Consider the following 20109-nt stretch of genomic DNA (forward strand, 5'->3'; position numbering starts at 1 on the left):
GAGACAGGAAAAAATCCAGGAAAGACCTGATATCTGTGACCTGACTGATGCATCTGCCACTTCAGTTGTTCTTTTTACTGTTTACCAAAGTTTAATCAGTGGAAGGTTGACTGTCAGGAAGCCATAAGGAAACCGGGAGAAAACTGCTGAGGTATGCCAAAGTACACAAGAACTAGAGTAAAAATCAATGGCAAAAAGGGGGTTATAGAGCCATAAACCAAATATGAAGAGCTTGGTTCGAATCAAAGAAAAACTTTGTATGTCCTTCAAAAAGCCTGGAAAACTATTTCTCTACACTAAATATTGAAACTACAAGTTCATAATTTGTTGAAGACTAAAGGTGGACATTTCAAATATTGACCTTCAAGCTTTTGAGAATTCTACATACTCTCTTTTTGCCTTATATACCGTATCTCCATCTTGTCATGTTTCATGGCACCCACTTTCCAAGCAAAATAAAGAATTTTACACAGCAGTGCAGTAACATTAGAGACAGACATGATAAGTGTGTGTAATGTGTTCCTCCTTGTGTTCTACAGTTTCTGAAAAAAGTAAAAAATAATCTTAATGCTACAAGTATATCAGTTGCAGTTGCTAACACTTGGGGTAACAGCAGCAACCAGCACATGCAGCATATGGCACAATGACAGACACATGCTGCATTAAGGGCAAGCATAGGCTCTTGTTCTACTATTATTACTCCTGCCGCCACACTAATATCTTCCAATTAATCCTAACATTATCCTCCAATTTTACACAAAAGGCAGTTAAACAACTACTTGGTGGCCAGGCCTCCAGAGTGGATGAGGTTTACTGGTTTATAATGAAGGTTACTGCAGCCACATTAGTTACAACTTCCAACTTTACCCAGAATCCTGTACATTTCGCATGTTTAGCACGGTATAAAAAGGTATGACGTTTTTTGATCCTTTGAGACAGCTAGCATATAGCAGATAATTCTTAAAAAACAGATAACTCCTTTAATGACTTATTTCTCTTCTGTCTAATGCCACCAGTAGCACCTGGAGTTTTGTTGCCCTGGTGGTGAATGTAGTTTAGCAAGTTACTAAAGTGCACTTGAGAATATTTTTTGCAGTTAGTCACAGCTCTGAAAAGTCTCTAGCCACAAACCCACAGCCCTGTGCAGTTCTCTCATACTTTCAGTTTACAGCTGGGACCACAGTTTAAGCAAATTCAAATGTAAAACTTGTAAACATCAGAATGGATATTATCATTAGTAACTGTACTCACAGCTTATCATGATATGCATGGATAGTTATTTACTTCTCCTAAGGCTACATATATAGGGATACATAAGTCATTTTCTTTCAACATAAATTCAACACAAATTTTCTGCATTTTGTGCAGAAGAGACAAATTTGGACAATTTCCAAAAGTAGCAGAATTTCCCAAGTACAGTAAAATGAAGCATACTTTTTAATATTAAATTCTAAGTCTCATTTAGTAGGATGAAAAAAAATATTGGAGTTTTCAGATGGTACACTTGTTTAACTCAGAAAATAATTTAATAACTTGAATGTATGCAAATTTACATTTTAAAGAACAGGGTGGGCTCTCAAATCATAAAGAAATTGTAAATATTGTCTTCTCTGCCACCTCCGATTTTTTTAAAAAAAGAAAATGGTTCAAAGTTTGAATATATAGTCTATGTAAATTACTGTTAATTTTAGCTTCATATATAAAACACCTTTTTACACATCTATTTTTTAAAAGACCTGTTGACGCTCTTTCATGGCATTTTTCTTGCACATTGAAATCGAAGGTAATGTTTACTCAATATTAAAGACAAAGATCGGCATCTGTATTTGGGTATTGCCTGTGTGTTAGCTAATTAAATTATATATATATATATATATATATATATATATATATATATATATATATATTAAAAAACAATAATTCAAGCAGTTTCATATTTGAACACACATGAATAAAATACAACTTCACACAATTTTGAACAGTATAAAGTTATATTTCATGATAATGCTAAAACAGAATGTTATTTAACATTTAATTCATAGTCACAATATCAAAGGCTGCACCACATGCAAACAAAAAATGAATAAATAAATTAGTACATAGTCTAACCTGAATTTTCCAGTTAATATTCAAAATCATATTCTGTTAATTATGTGTATATTTTTCATTTTCAAAACCTATTCTGCCTACCTACAATACTGCCTACTACTGCCCTCAAGATAATTTATACTAAGAGGCAAATATTCATATATTTAGCAAAATATTTCCTCGGTTACATCGAGAATAGTTGTAACAATGCGTGAAGAAATGGACCGAAAGGGGTTTTTTTTGTTTGTTTTGTATTTATGTTTTTTTAAATATGTATCTTGGAAAGTATAAAAGCTAAAAAAAAATGAACAGTAATCATTATGTATGTTCAACAGTTGACATAAAAACTGTCGAAGGTTTAACAGAAGATGTTCTAAAAAATTTCATAATTTGAGACAAGTGACCCAGGTCTCCATAACAAAAAATACGCTAATTTGTACCAGAAACTGATTCATGCTGAGTGTAAGAAAAATCAGTGAAAATTGTAGGCTTTTCTCTAAAAGAAAAAGAAGAGATCTTCATCTTCAAATATGGTTTCAGATTTAAATGTTCCAAACAATGGCCTGAAAGGGGCTCAATATATAAAGGAACATTTCACAGCACTTGTTTTACATGTTCAAACTTTGTGCAATAGAATGTTTATGTGAAATGGACAAGTTAAAGCAGAAATTTGGCTGATGTGAGATGGAATGACCCGTTTCTAAAAAATCTGATATTTCTCTAAGATGATGTTTGGTTTTCCTGATGATTGCTGTAGTTGCTGTTCCCTAAAGCAGCCTTTGCATTTATGGATATAATGCTCTTACATATCAGAATTACTGAAAAAGGTTGATATGCAACTTTATTGAATTTATGTTTTATCAATAGTTGACCAATTTCACATTCTTATGGACGCTATTGTATGTTCTACCGTTGATGTGTTTAAACATTTTTTCAATGTCGCAGCATCATAGTGAGTTTAAATTGAAAAGGTTATTGTATATGAAATCAGAGCACTTTTGTGTTAGTTTTCTTTTAGCCTAAGATGATATTTGTAACTTTGGCGTGTATGCTGCTCATTTCCTTTTTGGTGGGCGAAGCCACGGCAATATAAAGCCCAGCACATCGTTTGTCTGTCTCACTCTCAAGTCATGAGCTGTGGTGATGATGTGGTTCCTGCTCCTGTTTCTTCACATTGCTCACGTTGAGCTGGTGATCTCACAAGGTAAGTTCGTTTAGTTTCTTTAATTCTGGATGTTATTAATAGTAATAAATATTATTATGAATTTGAATTACGAATGAGTCTTTAAAATGTCTTTGAAATTTACGGGGGAAAAAAACTATAGAAATTAATAATTAATAAATTAATTAATTGATAATTAGTATACAATATTAATACTTTAAAAGAGTTAGAATGTAGATTTCAAACAAAGAAAACAATCAGTGGTATTTGTTTACACGTGTGTTTATTTAAATAAGGAATCGCTACAATATCTTTCAAAGCTTAATGTAAAAATTGGTCTTTTTTGTGGGGGTGAACACAAAATACAGAATAGCAAAAATTCTCAACTGCTAAAAGCTTCCATTGCTAAATCTATGTATGTTTTTATTTATAAAGACATATAAACAAACATAGTGGGAAGCATGGCGGTGAAAGAAAATACCAGGTTCCAATCTAGCCTGAGGTCCACTTTAAGCATTTTTTTTATTGTGATTTTTGCATAATCCTCTCTGTGTGGAGCTGGCACAGCCACCTTGTGTCTGCATGGGTTACCTCTGGGTACTCTGACTTCCTCTCACAGTCCAAACACATACGTGCAGTAGGTTAATTGGTAAATCTAAATTAACTGTGTGTGTAAACACGAATTTCTCCATATGTTAACAGATTGGTGACCTGTGTTATCTGCCTCTTTCCCCATGACGGCTGGATTCCGACCTCCCAGAAATTTTATAAGAAGAATTGTTTGGATTAAGACTTAGTGGATTAATAATAATAATAATAATAATAATAATAATAATAATAATAATGAACAAAAACAATGTGTTTAGAAATAGCTTGCTAAATATATTACAATAATAAAGTAAAACATAAAGGCATACAAAACAAAAAAATATTATTATTATTATTTTACTTGTATTCAGATGTTATGGCACGAACAAAGGTTTAAGATTGTATCCTTTGCAGTTCCCAAAAGTAAGTCATGAAACAAATAATAATAATAATAATAATAATAATAATAATAATACTTTGCTGTATAAACCTTGTATGTTCCTAGCTGAGGACAAACTGATTCTAAAAAACAAAGGAGGCTACCCATGTGAAGGCTACCTTGAAGTCTACCATAACAACATATGGGGCTTTGTTGGGGATACACTCTGGAGCAAGAACACTGAAAAAGTGGTTTGTAAGAGCACTCACTGTGGGGAACCTGTGGAGAACTCAGTAATAGATACTCTTAAGCCTTCTGAAGACAGACCGATCTGGCTCAATGAACTGAAGTGTGAAGGACACGAGAGCGCTCTGTGGGAATGTAAACATCCTGGTTGGAACTCCAGCCATTACCCAAAGCTCACAGTGAAAAAAATTACATGTTCAAGTAAGTTTTTCAGAGTTTTGTTTCTGTTGTTTTTTTTGTTGTTGGTGGTGGGCTTTGTTAGTGAGCTCAGTGACAATGACTCTTAGCTAAAGGTTGTTAAGGTACATTAACTATATTGGAAATAACTTGATAAGATCGATTGTGATGTTTGTTGGTTTTTTGTATGTGTTTGTATTTGGCTGGTTTATGATTGTGCTCTTCAAGGTAATATCACAATAAGCCTGAATGGACCCAAATGTGCTGGAGCTGTCCAGTACTCCATTGATGGCAAATCGGGTTACTTTTGTAAAGACAGATTGGGTAAGAGTGTGATTCATTCATGTATACATTTGTAGGTTCTTTTCTAAATGTTAACTGTACATAACTTCAGAGGAGAAACAAAGATAACGTTTTCTCAGTAAAATGCAAATGCAGTAAACAATACACAGCAACTTAGAGACAGCGTTTAAGATCAGTGTAATGCAATTATGGTTAAATAAATTCAAAACTAATGTCAGATAGTTTTAAATTTTAATTGACTCATATTTTCCAATAATGATTGTAATTAAGTTACTTATTAAAATATCATGCAGTGAAGATTTTCACTAAGACAAATAATGATGATATATTTTAATGTATAATCCCAATCAAAAATAAAAATGAAAGATACTTAAGGAAAGTTACTTTTCACCATTGATACTTTTATATTCAGACACTATAGTCGCAGAATTAGAAGCTTCAACATTGTCTTGTTAAGCCTGAAATACTAAAGTATCACACTAAAGAAAATCTCTTTGTGCTAAATTATCAGATTCATGCTACAATCAAATATCTTCTGTGTTTCAAAGGACAGAAGAGTTCCACTACTGTGAAATATTCTTCTTCTTATTTAATGGTGTACTACTTCCATCACGTTTTAAAATGTTTTACACTATCTTTGATTAACAAAGATTATATAATTCCTCTCTCTTAAAGAAAAAAAAGAAGCCGATCTTCTGTGTAAAAATCTCGGGTGTGGTGAATTCAAAGAAATTCTTACCTTAAAATGGATGGATAGTGAAAGAAGCTCATCAAAGATGGAGCTCGATTGTTCAGCCTTTAAAAATGCAGACCCAGATCATCTGTGGCAGTGTGTGAATGGCAAACAGGACAATTCAGCATCATGCAAACCTGTTTCTGTCATATGTGAAGGTAACACACAGACACACGCACACACTTACACATTATTTAAACCGATTTTAAAGCTGTGATAAAAACTGTTAAATATTGAATATGGTGGTGAATTCAGAAAGTGTTTTTATGAACAGGTTATATGAGACTGCAGCTCAAAGGAAATCCGTCAAATGTGTGTTCTGGGCAGCTGGAAAAAGAAGAAAATAACAACTGGATACCTGTTCAACAGGACAACTTTGATTTTGATGTGTGCCAGCAAATGCACTGTGGTAACTCTCTCGCCCCAAACAACAGCACAAGCAAAAACCTTAATGTGACATGCACAGGTAATTCAACACATCTATATTCCAACACAAACAACTTCCAAGCAAACACTTGACACTGTAAAACTGCTCTCTCTCTCTCTCTCTCTCTCTCTCTCAGATGAAGTTAAAGTAGTTCTGAAGCTCTCTGGTAAAGACAGCAAGTGCTATGGTACAGTTAATATTAAAGTGAATGGTTCAGTTAATCCTGTGTGTGCCTCCTCCTGGACTAAAAAGGAAGCTAAATTGGTCTGCAAGGAGCTTGAATGTGGGGAAGTGAGTGTTCAAGTTTACTCACCATAAGTTACCTGTTGTTCTGATACATGGATACTGAGTGTATCAGAAACTGTCCATGCAGCAGTGCTACTGGGTTTATTGTAATAAGTGTATTAAAGTGCACCATTAATACCGGATGATTATCAATGAAATAACATAAACTCATAAATGCTTTGTTCTAGCTGATTTATACTAAAGTCGAACATCGAAATTCAAGAGGGATAATGGACCATGTGAGCTGCAAAGGCAGCGAGTCCTCACTGTGGCACTGTCAGGCTCAGCATGGTGACAATATCCAGTGTTCAAACCAACCTTATGTGGTGTGTTCAGGTGAGATACAGCAGTGGAAATGTACAGAGTGGCTGCTGATGGCCTTTGTCTGCTATTATAATGGGATTTTAAATCCTGCAATAAATTCTCTGTCGGGAGAGAAAATCTGTAACTTCATTCAACGAAATTGTGACATTGTTAAATTCTGATTAAATTTTTCCAAAATGTGTTCAGTAAGAGTTTAATTTAATGTATTTATTCTTTTTGTGCTTCGTGGCTGATAAATCTCTTATTGTCGTGGTACAGACAGTGTGGAGGTGAAACTGGCAGATGGTCCTGGAAGATGTGCTGGAAGATTGGAGATAAAGCATGAGGGCCAGTGGAAGAAAGTTCCTGCAAAAGGATGGACAGAGGCTCAATCAGCAGCTGTCTGCAAACAACTGCAATGTGGGGGAAAAGGCAAAACTGAAAAATTCAGTCAGGGTTCTGATAGCTTCCTGTCAATAACGTGTCCGACAGATAAGAAGATATTAAAGATATCTGAGTGTTTAACAGAAAACTCAAACAACCAATTTTCAGATGCAGTTGGAATCACCTGTGAGGGTGAGTGTTATTTTTTTTATTATTATTTCTCTGCCCTTCAGTGTCATCAGCCAGAAAAACTGTTTCCTTCCTTAAAGGAAGAGTTTTTGTATCTTTGGTCTTTTAGTTGCTGAACAAGTCACAGATGATATTGGTGAAGATGGATCAAAACAGGAAAAGCTGCAGACATACTAAAATATGATAAATTGTTAAAACCAGGAAAACAACATTTTCATTCATCAATGTCAGTCAGAAGAAAAGCTCAGCTTAGTTAACTTCTCTTTTTATTCCTACAGCTCCTTCAAGCTCAAAAGTCCTTCCATGCCTACAATTTAATTTTCATTGTTCATTCCGTTTTAACATTTTTTTTCTTTCAAATACTTGACTGTTTACACAAAAATTTAATTAAAAGATTATTTTGGCACAGTTACATGCTTAGGAATGAAAGTCTTACAGACAATGCTAACTTTTTGCCTATAAATAGAGATAAAACTGAGCACATTTTAACCTTATAAACGTTAAATAGGCCACCAGTAAAAAAACAGTTGATTCAGAATGCTGCAGCACGAGTACTGACATGAACTAACAGTAGAGAGCAGATTTGTGATATATTGGCTTCTCTTCATTGGATCCCTAGAACAAATTCCCTCTCAGACTACAGACTACTTGTGGTTCCTAAAAGTGGAATAGAAGGCAGAGCTTTCAGCTTTCAGGTCCCTCTTCTATGGAATTACTTCCCAGTTTGGATTTGGTAGGCAGGCACGTTGTCTACATTTAAGATTAGGCTTCAAACCTTCCTTTTTTGATAAAGCTTATAATTAGTGCTCAATAAGGTGACCCTGAATAATCACCTAGTTATGCTGGAATAAGCCCAGACTGTGGTATATCTCCATTCAGCTTCTTTCACCAAGTATGTGTTTATACACCACTTTCCTATTTTTGTGTCTATGTCTTTGTGAACCACTGACCTTTCAACAGGTAGACAACCTGCATAGCTACTTCCCATATGGAAAAGAAATAGTAAAAACTTATATGATTTACTCATGAAAGTGGCCACTTTCTCATTACTTTCATATATTGTTTTAGTAAGTATCCAAAACATACAAGTTTCATTATATAATTTTTCAATGGATCTTATATCTGTTTTTACTCTTGTATGCTTTTCATACAAGTTTCACACAAGACAGATACAAACTTTATAAGATTTATATATATCTTTTCCATATGGGTTACTACATATCATGTTTCTCTCTTTGTGTCCATCAGGTCACAAGGTGGTGTTTTTAAGTGGAACCTGTTCTGGTCATGTGGGGATAGAGCATAGCAGAGAAATCTACTTTCTCTCTGGGTCTAACGAGACATGGAAAAACGAGTCTGCAAACACAGTGTGTCAGCAGATGCATTGTGGGAACGCTGCCAGCTTTTCTTTCAATTCTAGGGCTGATATGATTAATAAAGTCTGGAAAGACTCTTTTAATTGCTCATCCAGAGAAAAGTCTCTTTTTGAGTGTAAACTAACTACACCTCTGCCTCCTGACCACCATAATTCTACTGCCTATGTGAAATGTTCAGGTAATGTGAAATGTGAATGAGTTAAAGTATAAAACTAAGACGGAAGTCAATATGAAATTGATTTATTGTGTCACTAGTTGTAATGTGATCCACTCAGAGGACACAATTTATTTATAACATACCGTTTAATGTCCATAGATGTACATTCACCTCCTTGTTTTCTCTCAACCAAGTTTCTACTATTTTCAGTTTTTTTCTGAAACCTAGCTTGGTCTAAGAAGTTGTGAAATATCTGCTGATACTAGTTTCCTCTTAAACTAAACTTTTTCATGTCACAACAGGAAATATTAAGATGAGGTTGACGAACAGCTGCTGGGGAAAAGTCAGGATTCATGTAGAAGAGAAGGAAGGAGATATGTGTGCAGACACCTGGACAGAAGACAAGTCTGTGAAGCTGTGTGAAGAGCTGAACTGTGGGACGCCCATAAAAGCCCACAACAGTCCCAAAGATGGTGATATCCTCTTTAAGAGTTTACACCGGACAAGTCAGACTACTGACCTGACACAGAGCATCTTTGTCAAAAACCAGGACAATGATAAGTCCTGTAAACAAAAACCAGCCTATGTTGTTTGCTCAGGTAATTAATTGTTTGTTTGTTTTTTTAAAAAAACTATTTTTAGATTGCAAACATATAATAAATGTCGTGACTTTCCTTGGCAGAATGTTTCATTTTCAAATAATTTGCATCCTTTGGAAAAAAGTGCCAGTTTTATTGTTGCAGTTTATTGGATTATTGAATTTTTGTCACTAAGTTACAGGATACCAGAATTTAAAAAACAAAAAGAGACTGATTTTTGCTTTAACATGAATCTGTTTTTAAATATTCCATCAAATCCTTTTTGTGTTAAAGAAGCAAATTTGAATTTTTCTGAAGTTACCTTTTAATGTTTTCACTACGACTATGATGGATAATTAAAAATAAAATGACAACATTACTAATTTTTTTCAGGTAGTGTCAAGCCCAGATTCAGCATTCCCAGTTACAAATGCTTTGGAAACGTAGAGGTGGAGTATGAGGGGAAGTGGATCCCTGTGTGCGAGGATGCTCTCAAAGACACTAACAATCGAAACACCATCTGTCAGGAGCTTAAATGTGGTGATCCTGTCGAGACTCTTCCCTACTTTGGACCTGCACCAGCAGATAAATTAGCCATTTCAAATCTGAACTGCATTGCAAATGCTAACAGTCCATTATCTGCATGCAGCAGTATTACTGCTTCTACAGCTGCCTGCAAACACAGTGGCCTCCGATGCTCTGGTGTGTATAATGATCTTTGTGTCAGCAGTTTCTTAATTATTATTTGCTCCTTCAGCCTAATTTTAAAATAAAGGCTTTGAAACTGAATTGAAATTGAAACAAACTGAGATTAGTTTGTATTTCAGAAAAATGTTGAGATAAAAATAATGCTGCATTCAAACTTTGACATGCTCGCCTTCAAAGGTTACTTTTAGTGAAATAAAGGTTAGAATGTTAACATCCTCACCTTCATTAATCATATTTGTTCTACTCAGTTTTACTCTTTTCTTTTCTGCTTGTTGTCCATGTCACCAGTATGGCTCTGCCACACAGTCTGACTCACTTAATGTCTGGAATCAGCTGGAAACAGCTAGCCTGTGCAGTCTGATGGTTATAAAAATATCGCTGCCATCAGTTGTCATCTCTTTGTTATCACTCTATAAAATCATTTTATTTACACAGCAGTCAGCAGGTTAGCTAAACTTTAAAAACTTTAAGTGGATGAAGGATCATAATGTCATTTCTGTGTGCAGAGTGTGTTATTTATATCATTGAGATCCTGTTGGTTACATCATGTTTTGTGAACTTTTTATTTCTCTTGTCTGTCTCAGAATGGAGGACGATGGTACCTGACAAAAAGGCCTGTAGTGGAACAGTGTTGGTTCACTGGAGACAGGGACTCAGTGCTGTTTCCAGAGAAAACTTCAATGAAACTGAGAAGGAAAAGCTTTGCCAGGATATGGACTGTGGTGGATACCAATCAACAAATAAAAAACACCCCCAAACAACTGAAATAGATTTTTTTTGGAACAAAAGCTTCAGCTGTGGTGAAAATCCAGGAAGCATTTGGGAATGTGAAAATAAAACCACACCCTCAAGGAAGGAGCCAGTCTTTATTGAATGCAAAAGTAAGATTTATATCAGCAGGACTGATCTTAAATGATCACAGACTTTTTACATTTGCACTGGAAACACTGAAGAGTGAAACAAGACACAAGGAGTGTGAAAGAGAATTATTCCAGATACACTGGATAAAGTAACAAACCAAATCTAAAAGTGTTAAATGAACTATTTGATTATGGACTTGTGCTTCATATTTTGACTTTGCAGTGCAGAGAAGATTAACTGATCATTTCTACCTCAGTGCTTTATGTCTTTATCAATACTTGACTGCAGTGTTTATTGCTTTCCTTCCCAGAGGAGCCCAATGTCAGCCTTTCACAGGGCTGTCGTGGGGAAGTGAGGATAGATGGTGTTCCAGTGTGTGATAGTAACCGGGATCTATCCTATGCACACAAAGTTTGCCAAGAAAAGCTTTGTGGCAATGCTGTCTTCATTGAATCCAAAGCTCCATCAAAGGGTTCAGATAACATTTACCATGTCAGCTGTGAAAAGTACCATTCCATCATTGGCCAGTGCAGGAGGACTAAAGGACAGTGTGGCACAAATGTGGTGTTCATTACTTGTAGTGGTAAGTGTGAGTCCATACACCTCTCTTTCCATAAACCCATCCCTATATACAGTACATACATGTATGTGTTATGTGCAGGCTGTGTGCACACCGGGGTGGTGACATGAAGGACCCAAAATGCAGACTCAGGAAACCAAAGGTGAACTTAAATACAACTTTAATGTAAAACTAAAAAAACAACAAAACTGAGTAACCAAAACTAAACTTACACGAACAGACTGAAAAAAAACACACAGCTAAATAAACGGTAGATCGCGACAATGACAAACTGAAACACAGGGCTTAAATACATAGAGGGAGCAATCAGGGAATGGACAACAGGAGGGAAACACAGCTGGGGCAAATCAGAACTGACGAGACAAGGAAGCGTAAACTGAACACACTGAGATAAGACAGAGACCTTCAAAGTAAAACAGGAAACACATAACACAGACTGAACAAAAGACACAGACTCACATGCAGGCACTACAACAGAGGGAACAGAGATGTGGGACCAGGGCAGACACAGACACCGACTGGACACGGGGATATAGCAGACAGGGGAGACAGCAACCAAGGATTACACAGAAACAAACCATAAGACATGACTCTAACGAAAACCCAAAGACTAGAAATTATAAATAATATAATAAACTCAAAAACCCTGGTTCAACGACCCAGGCATCCTAACAGTATCCCCCCCTAAAGGGCTGGCTCCCAGACAGCCCAACCCGAAACACCAAAACAAAAAAAACAACCCAACCAGGGCGGGCGGCGGGGGAACAGGACGGAGGGACCGAAACGAAACAAACACACGGAGCCAGTGACAAAAAATACAGGGAGCAAAAGCCCAAAACAACAGCACCACGGCCCAGCAACAGCCCAAAAGAAAACAGACAAAAAGCCCATGAAAGGCGCAGAGGCCCAGGCAACAGTCTCGAAAAAGTTCAGGAGGCCGGCCCGGAGGCTGACGGCACAACAGTCCAAACCCGGGCAGTTCAGGGGGGCGGCCCGGAGGCAGGTGGCCCAAGAGCCAAAAGGACAGTTCAGGGGGCCGGGCAGGCGGGAGGCACCGGCGGCGACGGAGCAGGTCAGGAGGCCGGCCGGGCGGGAGGCACCGGCGGCGACGGAGCAGGTCAGGAGGCCGGCCGGGCGGGAGGCACCGGCGGCGACGTAGGTCAGGGGGCCGTCCGTAACGGCAATGATGTCCAGTCATCAGCCTGGAAAGTGGCCGAACAGGCCGGACAGGACGAGCAGGACGAGCAGGCCGGACAGGACGAGCAGGACGAGCAGGCCGGACAGGACGAGCAGGACGAGCAGGACCAGACGGCATGGGGACCTCAGGCGCAGACGAAGATAGACGGAGCGAGGCAGGACCAGGCGACGCCGAAGGCGAAGACACGGAGGCCGGACCAGGCGACACAGAGGCTGAAGCTGAACCTGGACCAGGCGAGGGCGAAGACTCGGAGGCCGGACCAGGCGAGGGCGCAGACTCGGAGGCCGGACCAGGCGAGGGCGCAGACTCGGAGGCCGGACCAGGCGAGGGCGCAGACTCGGAGGCCGGACCAGGCGAGGGCGAAGACTCGGAGGCCGGACCAGGCGAGGGCGAAGACTCGGAGGCCGGACCAGGCGAGGGCGAAGACTCGGAGGCTGGACCTGACGAGGGCGGCGCTGCAGGGAATGGTGCGGGAGCCGCAGGTGGTGGCGCTGCAGGCGACGCAGGTCGCTGGACGGGCCCCTCGGACCCTCCAGCGGGAACAGGAGGCTGGACGGGCCCCTCGGACCCTCCAGCGGGAACAGGAGGCTGGACGGGCCCCTCGGACCCTCCAGCGGGAACAGGCGGCTGAAGCGGTCCCTCGGACCCTCCAGCGGAGGCAGGATGCTGGACGGGTCCCTCGGACCCTCCAGCGGGAACAGGCGGCTGAAGCGGTCCCTCGGACCCTCCAGCGGAGGCAGGCGAAGGCTGGACGGGCCCCTCGGACCCTCCAGCAGGAACAGGCGGTGGAGTAAATGACTGAGGTGAGAACTGAGCAGGTGACTGAGCTGATAGGTGAGCTAAAGCCCGAGCTACGGAGAGAAGTTTAATATGTATCGACTGTTGTAAAGACGGTAGTAATGGTGGGTAAGGTGGTGGATCCGCAGTAAGCTGAGCTAGTTCCCCTGAGCCTCCAGAACCTGAAGAAATCTGCTGGACGGGCTCACCTGAGCCTCCAGCGAGGTCAGAAACAGGTGCAGGTGCCTGCCGGACACCAGCCACTCCCACCCGAGGAGAAGGTACGGGTGCCGGAGCTAACTGGTTCCCGGTCATCCTCACACTGGGAGCCGGGACAGGCACCGTCAATGGCTGGGCAGCTGCCGTCCCCACCCGAGGAGCTGGCATGGGTGCAGCGACAGGCAGAGGCTCAGCCGGCCTGGACACCGGAGCAGGGACCAGCTGGACCTCAGCCTCCCTCACCTGAAGCACTGAAACCGGTGCAGGGGAATGCTGGGCCCGAGCTGCCCTGGGAGCAGGAACACAACGGTGCAAAGGAGCAGGCTCAGCAAACACAGACTCCTCTAAAATGTTTCTTAGCTTCCTACCACCACCACGTCTAACAGTCTTAACAGTTTTCACAGTCTCAGAATTTACAGTGTGCACATGATTGTCTTTTTCCAGCTCAGAGGGAGCAGAATGAAAACAGTCAATATACCTCACCATGGGGAGTGGCTCAGCAGAGACAGAGTGGCGACAGAGTGGCGACCGCGTGAGCGTCGCTTTCTCCGGGAAGTGGGAGGTGGCAAACTGGGCTGCGAATCCTCCAAAAGACCGGGCTGCGATGAGGAAGCAGAGAGTTTGTGAAGCTCAGAACGTGGCAGACCCAAAAACGAAGCGAAGGACTGCAGTGGAGTGAGTCTAACGTCCGGCGTCCAGTAATCCTTCTTCCTCCGCTGCTTAACCCTCTTGTCGGACTGGTAATCCAGGGGTGGAGGCGGAGGTGTAGCGACTGGAGAGAATGAGCATGTGCTCAATCTGATCGCCCGAGGCATAGGCGCCGGCTCGGCCGTAGCCATGGCAGTTTGGAGGCTGCGGGGCCCTCCCCAAGCCAAACGTGAACCATAGAAAGGTGACTCGAGCTCCCGGGCATGCTTAGCCTCCTGCCTCACGCTCTCCTTGAGGAAGGCAGAAGCTGCGGGTTGCCAATACCACACGGAGTCTGCTGGGTCCATGTTATGGTCGCGATCTTCTGTTATGTAATGGCTGCGTGCAGACAGGAATAGGACCCAAAGTGCAGACTCCGGAGACAAAACTTAAACTCAAAACCGCTTTAATCTTAAACTCAAATATAACATAACTGAAAATATCCAAATAAACTTACACCGGAGGACTGAAAAAACACACAGCTATATAAACGGTAGATCACGACAATGACAAACTGAAACACAGGGCTTAAATACATAGAGGGAGCAATCAGGGAATGGACAACAGGAGGGAAACACAGCTGGGGCAAATCAGAACTGACGAGACAAGGAAGCGTAAAATGAACACACTGAGATAAGACAGAGACCTTCAAAGTAAAACAGGAAACACATAACACAGACTGAACAAAGACACAGACTCACATGCAGGCACTACAACAGAGGGAACAGAGATGTGGGACCAGGGCAGACACAGACACCGACTGGACACGGGGATATAGCAGACAGGGGAGACAGCAACCAAGGATTACACAGAAACAAACCATAAGACATGACTCTAACGAAAACCCAAAGACTAGAAATTATAAATAATATAATAAACTCAAAAACCCTGGTTCAACGACCCAGGCATCCTAACAGTATGTCCTCTCTTAACTATAGTAGTATTTTAATTCATTATCTTGGGGTGATTGTTACAGGTTTTTGTTTTTTGCAAAAGGAAACATGACAATGACATTCTCAAATTGCTTATGCCACTGTTAAGGAACTTATTCCAGTTTCTGTAACAATGACCATTTGGCTTGTTCATTAGAAAAGTTATCTCAAAAATTTTAAAAATGTTATTTTTTACATTATGAACTCAAGCAGACCATCTCTAACATCATATTTGTCAGACAGAAGTGGATGAGCTTGTTTCTTTGCTTTTACAGAAAGTGTAAAGTTCCGCACTACTGAAAAATATGGAGGTGTCCTTGAAGTCAATTATCGAGATAATTGGGAAAGAGTTTGTCCATTTAATCGTTCCCCAGTGTTAGAGAGAAAGCTCTGTGAAGAGATTAAGAAAGAAAACCATAGCATCTCTACGGAAGACAAACAAGTAAATCTTTACATTCTGTTTCTTGAAACCAGTCACTAATTTATCTCGTATGCTACAAACCAAGATCATGGACAGTTTCCTGGCTCTGTGTTTCAGCTTATTTAAATCTAATAATGAAGACTGGAATGTGACTTTTATATTATTTAGGTTTATGAAATGGAAAGAAATGTATGGGAGGTGTAGCTGACTAAATACAAAATGCTCAAAGTTTTTTAAGTTAAAAACTTACTGGACACTTTTTGACACAAAATTTGCAGAAGCGTAAAAGAAATGGACTGTCCTACCTTTGGTTTGGACTTCTAGTGACTTATTTTGCTGTGTGTTGCTTTGATGCTTCAGTCAGGCCTGTTTTTTACTGCCAGAGATATTTTAGTGTTTTTTGTTCTGGTTGTATCACTAAATGTGAAAAAGTTTAAATTTCATTCAAGATCAACTTAGAAACAACACTGGAGTTCATTGATGTTACCATGGACATCAAGCGCTCTGTCAAACAACATTCATGTGGAAAAGTTTCTCCAGCTACAATCATTTGTCCCGGTAAGAGAATTCATGAATCATTTCTTAATATGTTCTATTGGTTTCAGAAATATTCGTTCACATGTTTTGCAAAGAAGAGGGTTTTTTTTTTATTTTTAAATAAACTCTGAGCTTACTTACCTTGAGGTGGTGCAGATAAACATGATGAATCAACTACAGCTCTCACTGTGACTGGATCCAGAAAAACCTAAGTGGCTTTGCTTTATTTCAGGCTATGTGAAACCGACTCCCACGCCAACATCACCCTCACCACCCCCACCACCCTCACCAACCTCACCACCTCCTTCTACATCCATAGCACCTATTATCGTGGGTGTGGGATTTCTTCTTGTTGTAATAATTTTGATTTCTGTACTTATACGATTTTGTGTCAAGAGAGCCAGGAAGTCCAAAGTTTCATGTGAGTATATTTATTATATGGCTTGTTTCTCTTTTAACAAATTACCTTAGAACATATCAAAAACTAAACTGAACATGAGATCCATCCTCATCATCCAAGTTTAAAGAAAAAGGCATTGGAGGCTTTTTGCCACAAGAGGGCAGTCTTTCAGCATACTGACTGAATTTTGACTTCTCTGTGCTTTTCAGACAGCATTTTAAATAACACAGTCACTGTTGCTCACTGAACAAGCAGCACATCAGCAATGTCGAAGATTGCTTACTTGATTGAAAATGTACATACAGAACTTGTAGAATTACCCAAACCTGTGCGTGTGTTGCGATTTTCCTTGTCTTGTGCTGTACCCTGGTACACTGGTACATCACTGGTTCAATAGCACAGTGCATTGGTTAGACAGCTGCAGTTAATGTGTAATACATTAATCTTTCAGCAAGAATGCTTCCTGGGAAAGAACTGGAGTTTGAAAGTGGGGAATATGAGGATGTCATAGACAAGGAAAATGAGATGGAAGACCTCAGTCATGGTAGTGTGTCATTTATTCATTCATTTGTTTATTGATTGATTGATTATTTTGTTCATTCATTCAGTTTTTTCATATTCGTGTTATTAATCCTAATCAAAGTCTAGATTTTAGTGTCATTTAAACATGTGTACATAACTAAAACTCATTTTTGTTGTGGTAATGATGTGGTCATTTAAGAAGCAGTAATACCTAAAACACTGTTATACTTTACACTGATAATATTATTCATTATTACATATTAATACGCCAATTGAAGTTATGTCTACTTAATTGCACTATATCATCAACTTGAGAGGTTCTGGCTATAGAAACGAAAACCTTACCTGAATTAAATTTGGCGTTACTTTTCGATGTTGTCTTCTTGCCTTGAGCTACTGCTTCTCTGATGTCCACTTAAAGGTGCACAATTTCCCTTTCAGCGTGAGCCTAAACAGAGATATAAAACAGATTTCAAATTTCTGCACTAGTCAAGGTTCAGTTTTCATTAAAAAATATGCACATATCTGAGATGTGGGAGTTTTGGGGGAAACTTTTTTTATATAAGTGTTCTCATGTTATTTTTCATTCAGGAGTCAGATCAGAGGCGGAAATAATCTCAGAGAAAGATGGGCAAAGTGTTTCCTCTTTACCTTATGAGGATATTGAAGCAGATGAGGCTCGACACCTGACCTTCTCAGGCACGACTGCTCCTGCTGCCCGAGACATCAACGTTCATGAAGGTGTCCATAATGAAAGTATTAGCACTATCACAGTGTTTTCACATGTCAGTATTGGTAAATCTGAAAATGGCATCAGTGAGACTAATCAATGTTTAACATTTGCAATCTGATTTTCTTTGTGACAGATGGGGTGACTTACGAAGAGGAAGATTCACAGGAAAGTTATGACGACATTGGTATGATTACTGGAACTACACAGACTACAGCAGAGGTTCACAACAGCTCCCAAACAATTGATGACTTAAACACACACAGCAAATCCAGCATGTCCAAATTAACACTGTCAGATTTGATTTCAACACTTTTAAAGTGTCTATATGGGTCCACACCAGAGAGTGTTAATTTAACTCTTTTTGGAGAGTTGGTATGTTAACTCTGATTTAGTGTTAAACACCAAATCTCTCTGGAGTTGATAATTTAACACTTGGTGTTAAGAGTTTATATATTAACTCTCAAAGAGTATTTTAGTTTAACTACATAAGAGTTATCTTCTAATTAATTCTAAAAAGCGGGAATTTTACTGTTCTGAACTTCTAGAAATTTCTTTTGGAAATAAACATTTACTAAAAAGACGCAATGGTTTTTGAAAAACATTTATTCTGAACTGTGCACCACAATTTCAAAACATTTTCTGAAAGATGTAACAGTGTACATGTTCTCACTTTCATTAGAATTTCGTTTATCAAAAGGTCTGACATAGGTGAGCTGGTAAATGCAAATAACAGCATTCTCATCACTTATTTCAATAAATACAAAATACAATATGCATGTCCTTCAGTCATCACTTTGTGGAACTTCAACGCACTTCTGCTCTCCCCCATATTCCATCTTCACAAGCATATCCTATGTGGAGATTGAATAAAAATTAGTTGACACTAATTAATGGCACAAATCAATTGCAGCACAGTAAAAAAAAAAAAAGGAATCCTTTTTGAGCGATTACTTGTGTAAAGTATTTTCCCAAAAGACAAGGACACAGACAACAGGTAATACTGAACTAAATGTAAAACCTCAACCTTTTTCATTTTTACCTAAACCGTGTGCACAAAACTCTGGAGGAATCTAAATGCTAACGTAGAACTCAGTCGGGACTCGGGACATCTGCTACTGCTGTTTGCTCGTTTTTTATGGGAGATCGTTTTCAGGCTTCAATTAGCACCATTATATCAACATTTCACATTCTAGACATTGTTTTAAGTGTATTTGACCAAGAAATTTGACTGAAAATTCACATGCAAGCTTTTTTTCAAGGCTGTGGTATTTGCCCGCAAACAATACCTTTCAGCTAGCTAAAACAGAATATTATGCTATCACCGAGCAACATGGCTAATGCCTTTCACACAGCTTTGTCTCAACTCCAAAGAGCCACAGAAGTAAAAGCTAATAACAATAATTGAAACAATCTTTGAAAACATGACTTACCAAGCATGGCAAACAACTCAAATATGTAGAGCAAAATGTTCTGAAACGGCTTCACTTCAGCTTCGATTGGAGCCGTGCTGGGGGCGGAGTCTGTGAATTTACTCTATTGGTGTCATAGCCCCTGTAGGAGTTCAGAGTTAAGAGGTCAAGAGTTAATGTTTCCATTGTAACACCTCCAGATTTGAAATAGAAACACTCATTTTTAACACTCGATTTTAACTACTATCATTTTACACCTCAGAGTTACATTAAAAGAATGTGACTCTACTTAGAGTAAAACTAACTCTAAGACTACTAACACCAAAACATTTAACACTTTTGAATTTGCTGTGCAGCAGCCCCAGGATTGGTGGAGAGAGATGAGGACTACCTAGAGCCAGATGTGGATGGGTGAGCCAAATATGGCTTTAGCACCTACTTAAAAAATCAGATCATGTAAAATTTCCCTTCTTTAAATGATATGGCGCCGAGTGCCCGCCCCCAGGCCCCGAATGCCCGCCCCCAGGCCCCGAATGCCCGCCCCCAGGCCCCGAATGCCCGCCCCCAGGCCCCGGCTGCAGCTCAGAGCTGAGAGAAGGGCAGGCGAGCAGTGTTGCCAACTTAGCAACTTTGTCGCTATATTTAGCGAGTTTTCAGACCCCCTATCGACTTTTTTTCTAAAAAAAAGTCGCTAAAAAAAGATGTAAAAGCGCATATCGCTTTTACTCTCAACAAGCAGCGGGTGCTGTA

The 20109-nt window shown here is 39.5% G+C and overlaps 1 protein-coding gene across 1 annotated transcript; it reads left to right on the forward strand.

The window, feature by feature from the left end:
• Positions 1 to 3198: 3198 nt before the first annotated feature.
• LOC146494907 (scavenger receptor cysteine-rich type 1 protein M130-like) lies at positions 3199 to 19830 on the forward strand. Its single transcript, XM_085145132.1, has 20 exons — positions 3199 to 3292; positions 4344 to 4664; positions 4869 to 4964; positions 5619 to 5834; positions 5951 to 6142; positions 6240 to 6394; positions 6577 to 6724; positions 6971 to 7267; positions 8513 to 8818; positions 9100 to 9396; positions 9769 to 10077; positions 10668 to 10964; positions 11255 to 11527; positions 15613 to 15779; positions 16208 to 16310; positions 16528 to 16716; positions 17147 to 17242; positions 17809 to 17958; positions 18084 to 18212; positions 19719 to 19830. The coding sequence occupies exons 1-20, from the start codon at positions 3232 to 3234 to the stop codon at positions 19772 to 19774; spliced, it is 3858 nt and encodes a 1285-aa protein (XP_085001258.1). The 5' UTR covers positions 3199 to 3231; the 3' UTR covers positions 19775 to 19830.
• The last annotated feature ends 279 nt before the right edge of the window (positions 19831 to 20109 follow it).

This window comes from Neolamprologus multifasciatus, chromosome 20 (assembly GCF_963576455.1).
Source record: "Neolamprologus multifasciatus chromosome 20, fNeoMul1.2, whole genome shotgun sequence".
In the NCBI taxonomy this organism is placed as follows: domain Eukaryota; kingdom Metazoa; phylum Chordata; class Actinopteri; order Cichliformes; family Cichlidae; genus Neolamprologus; species Neolamprologus multifasciatus.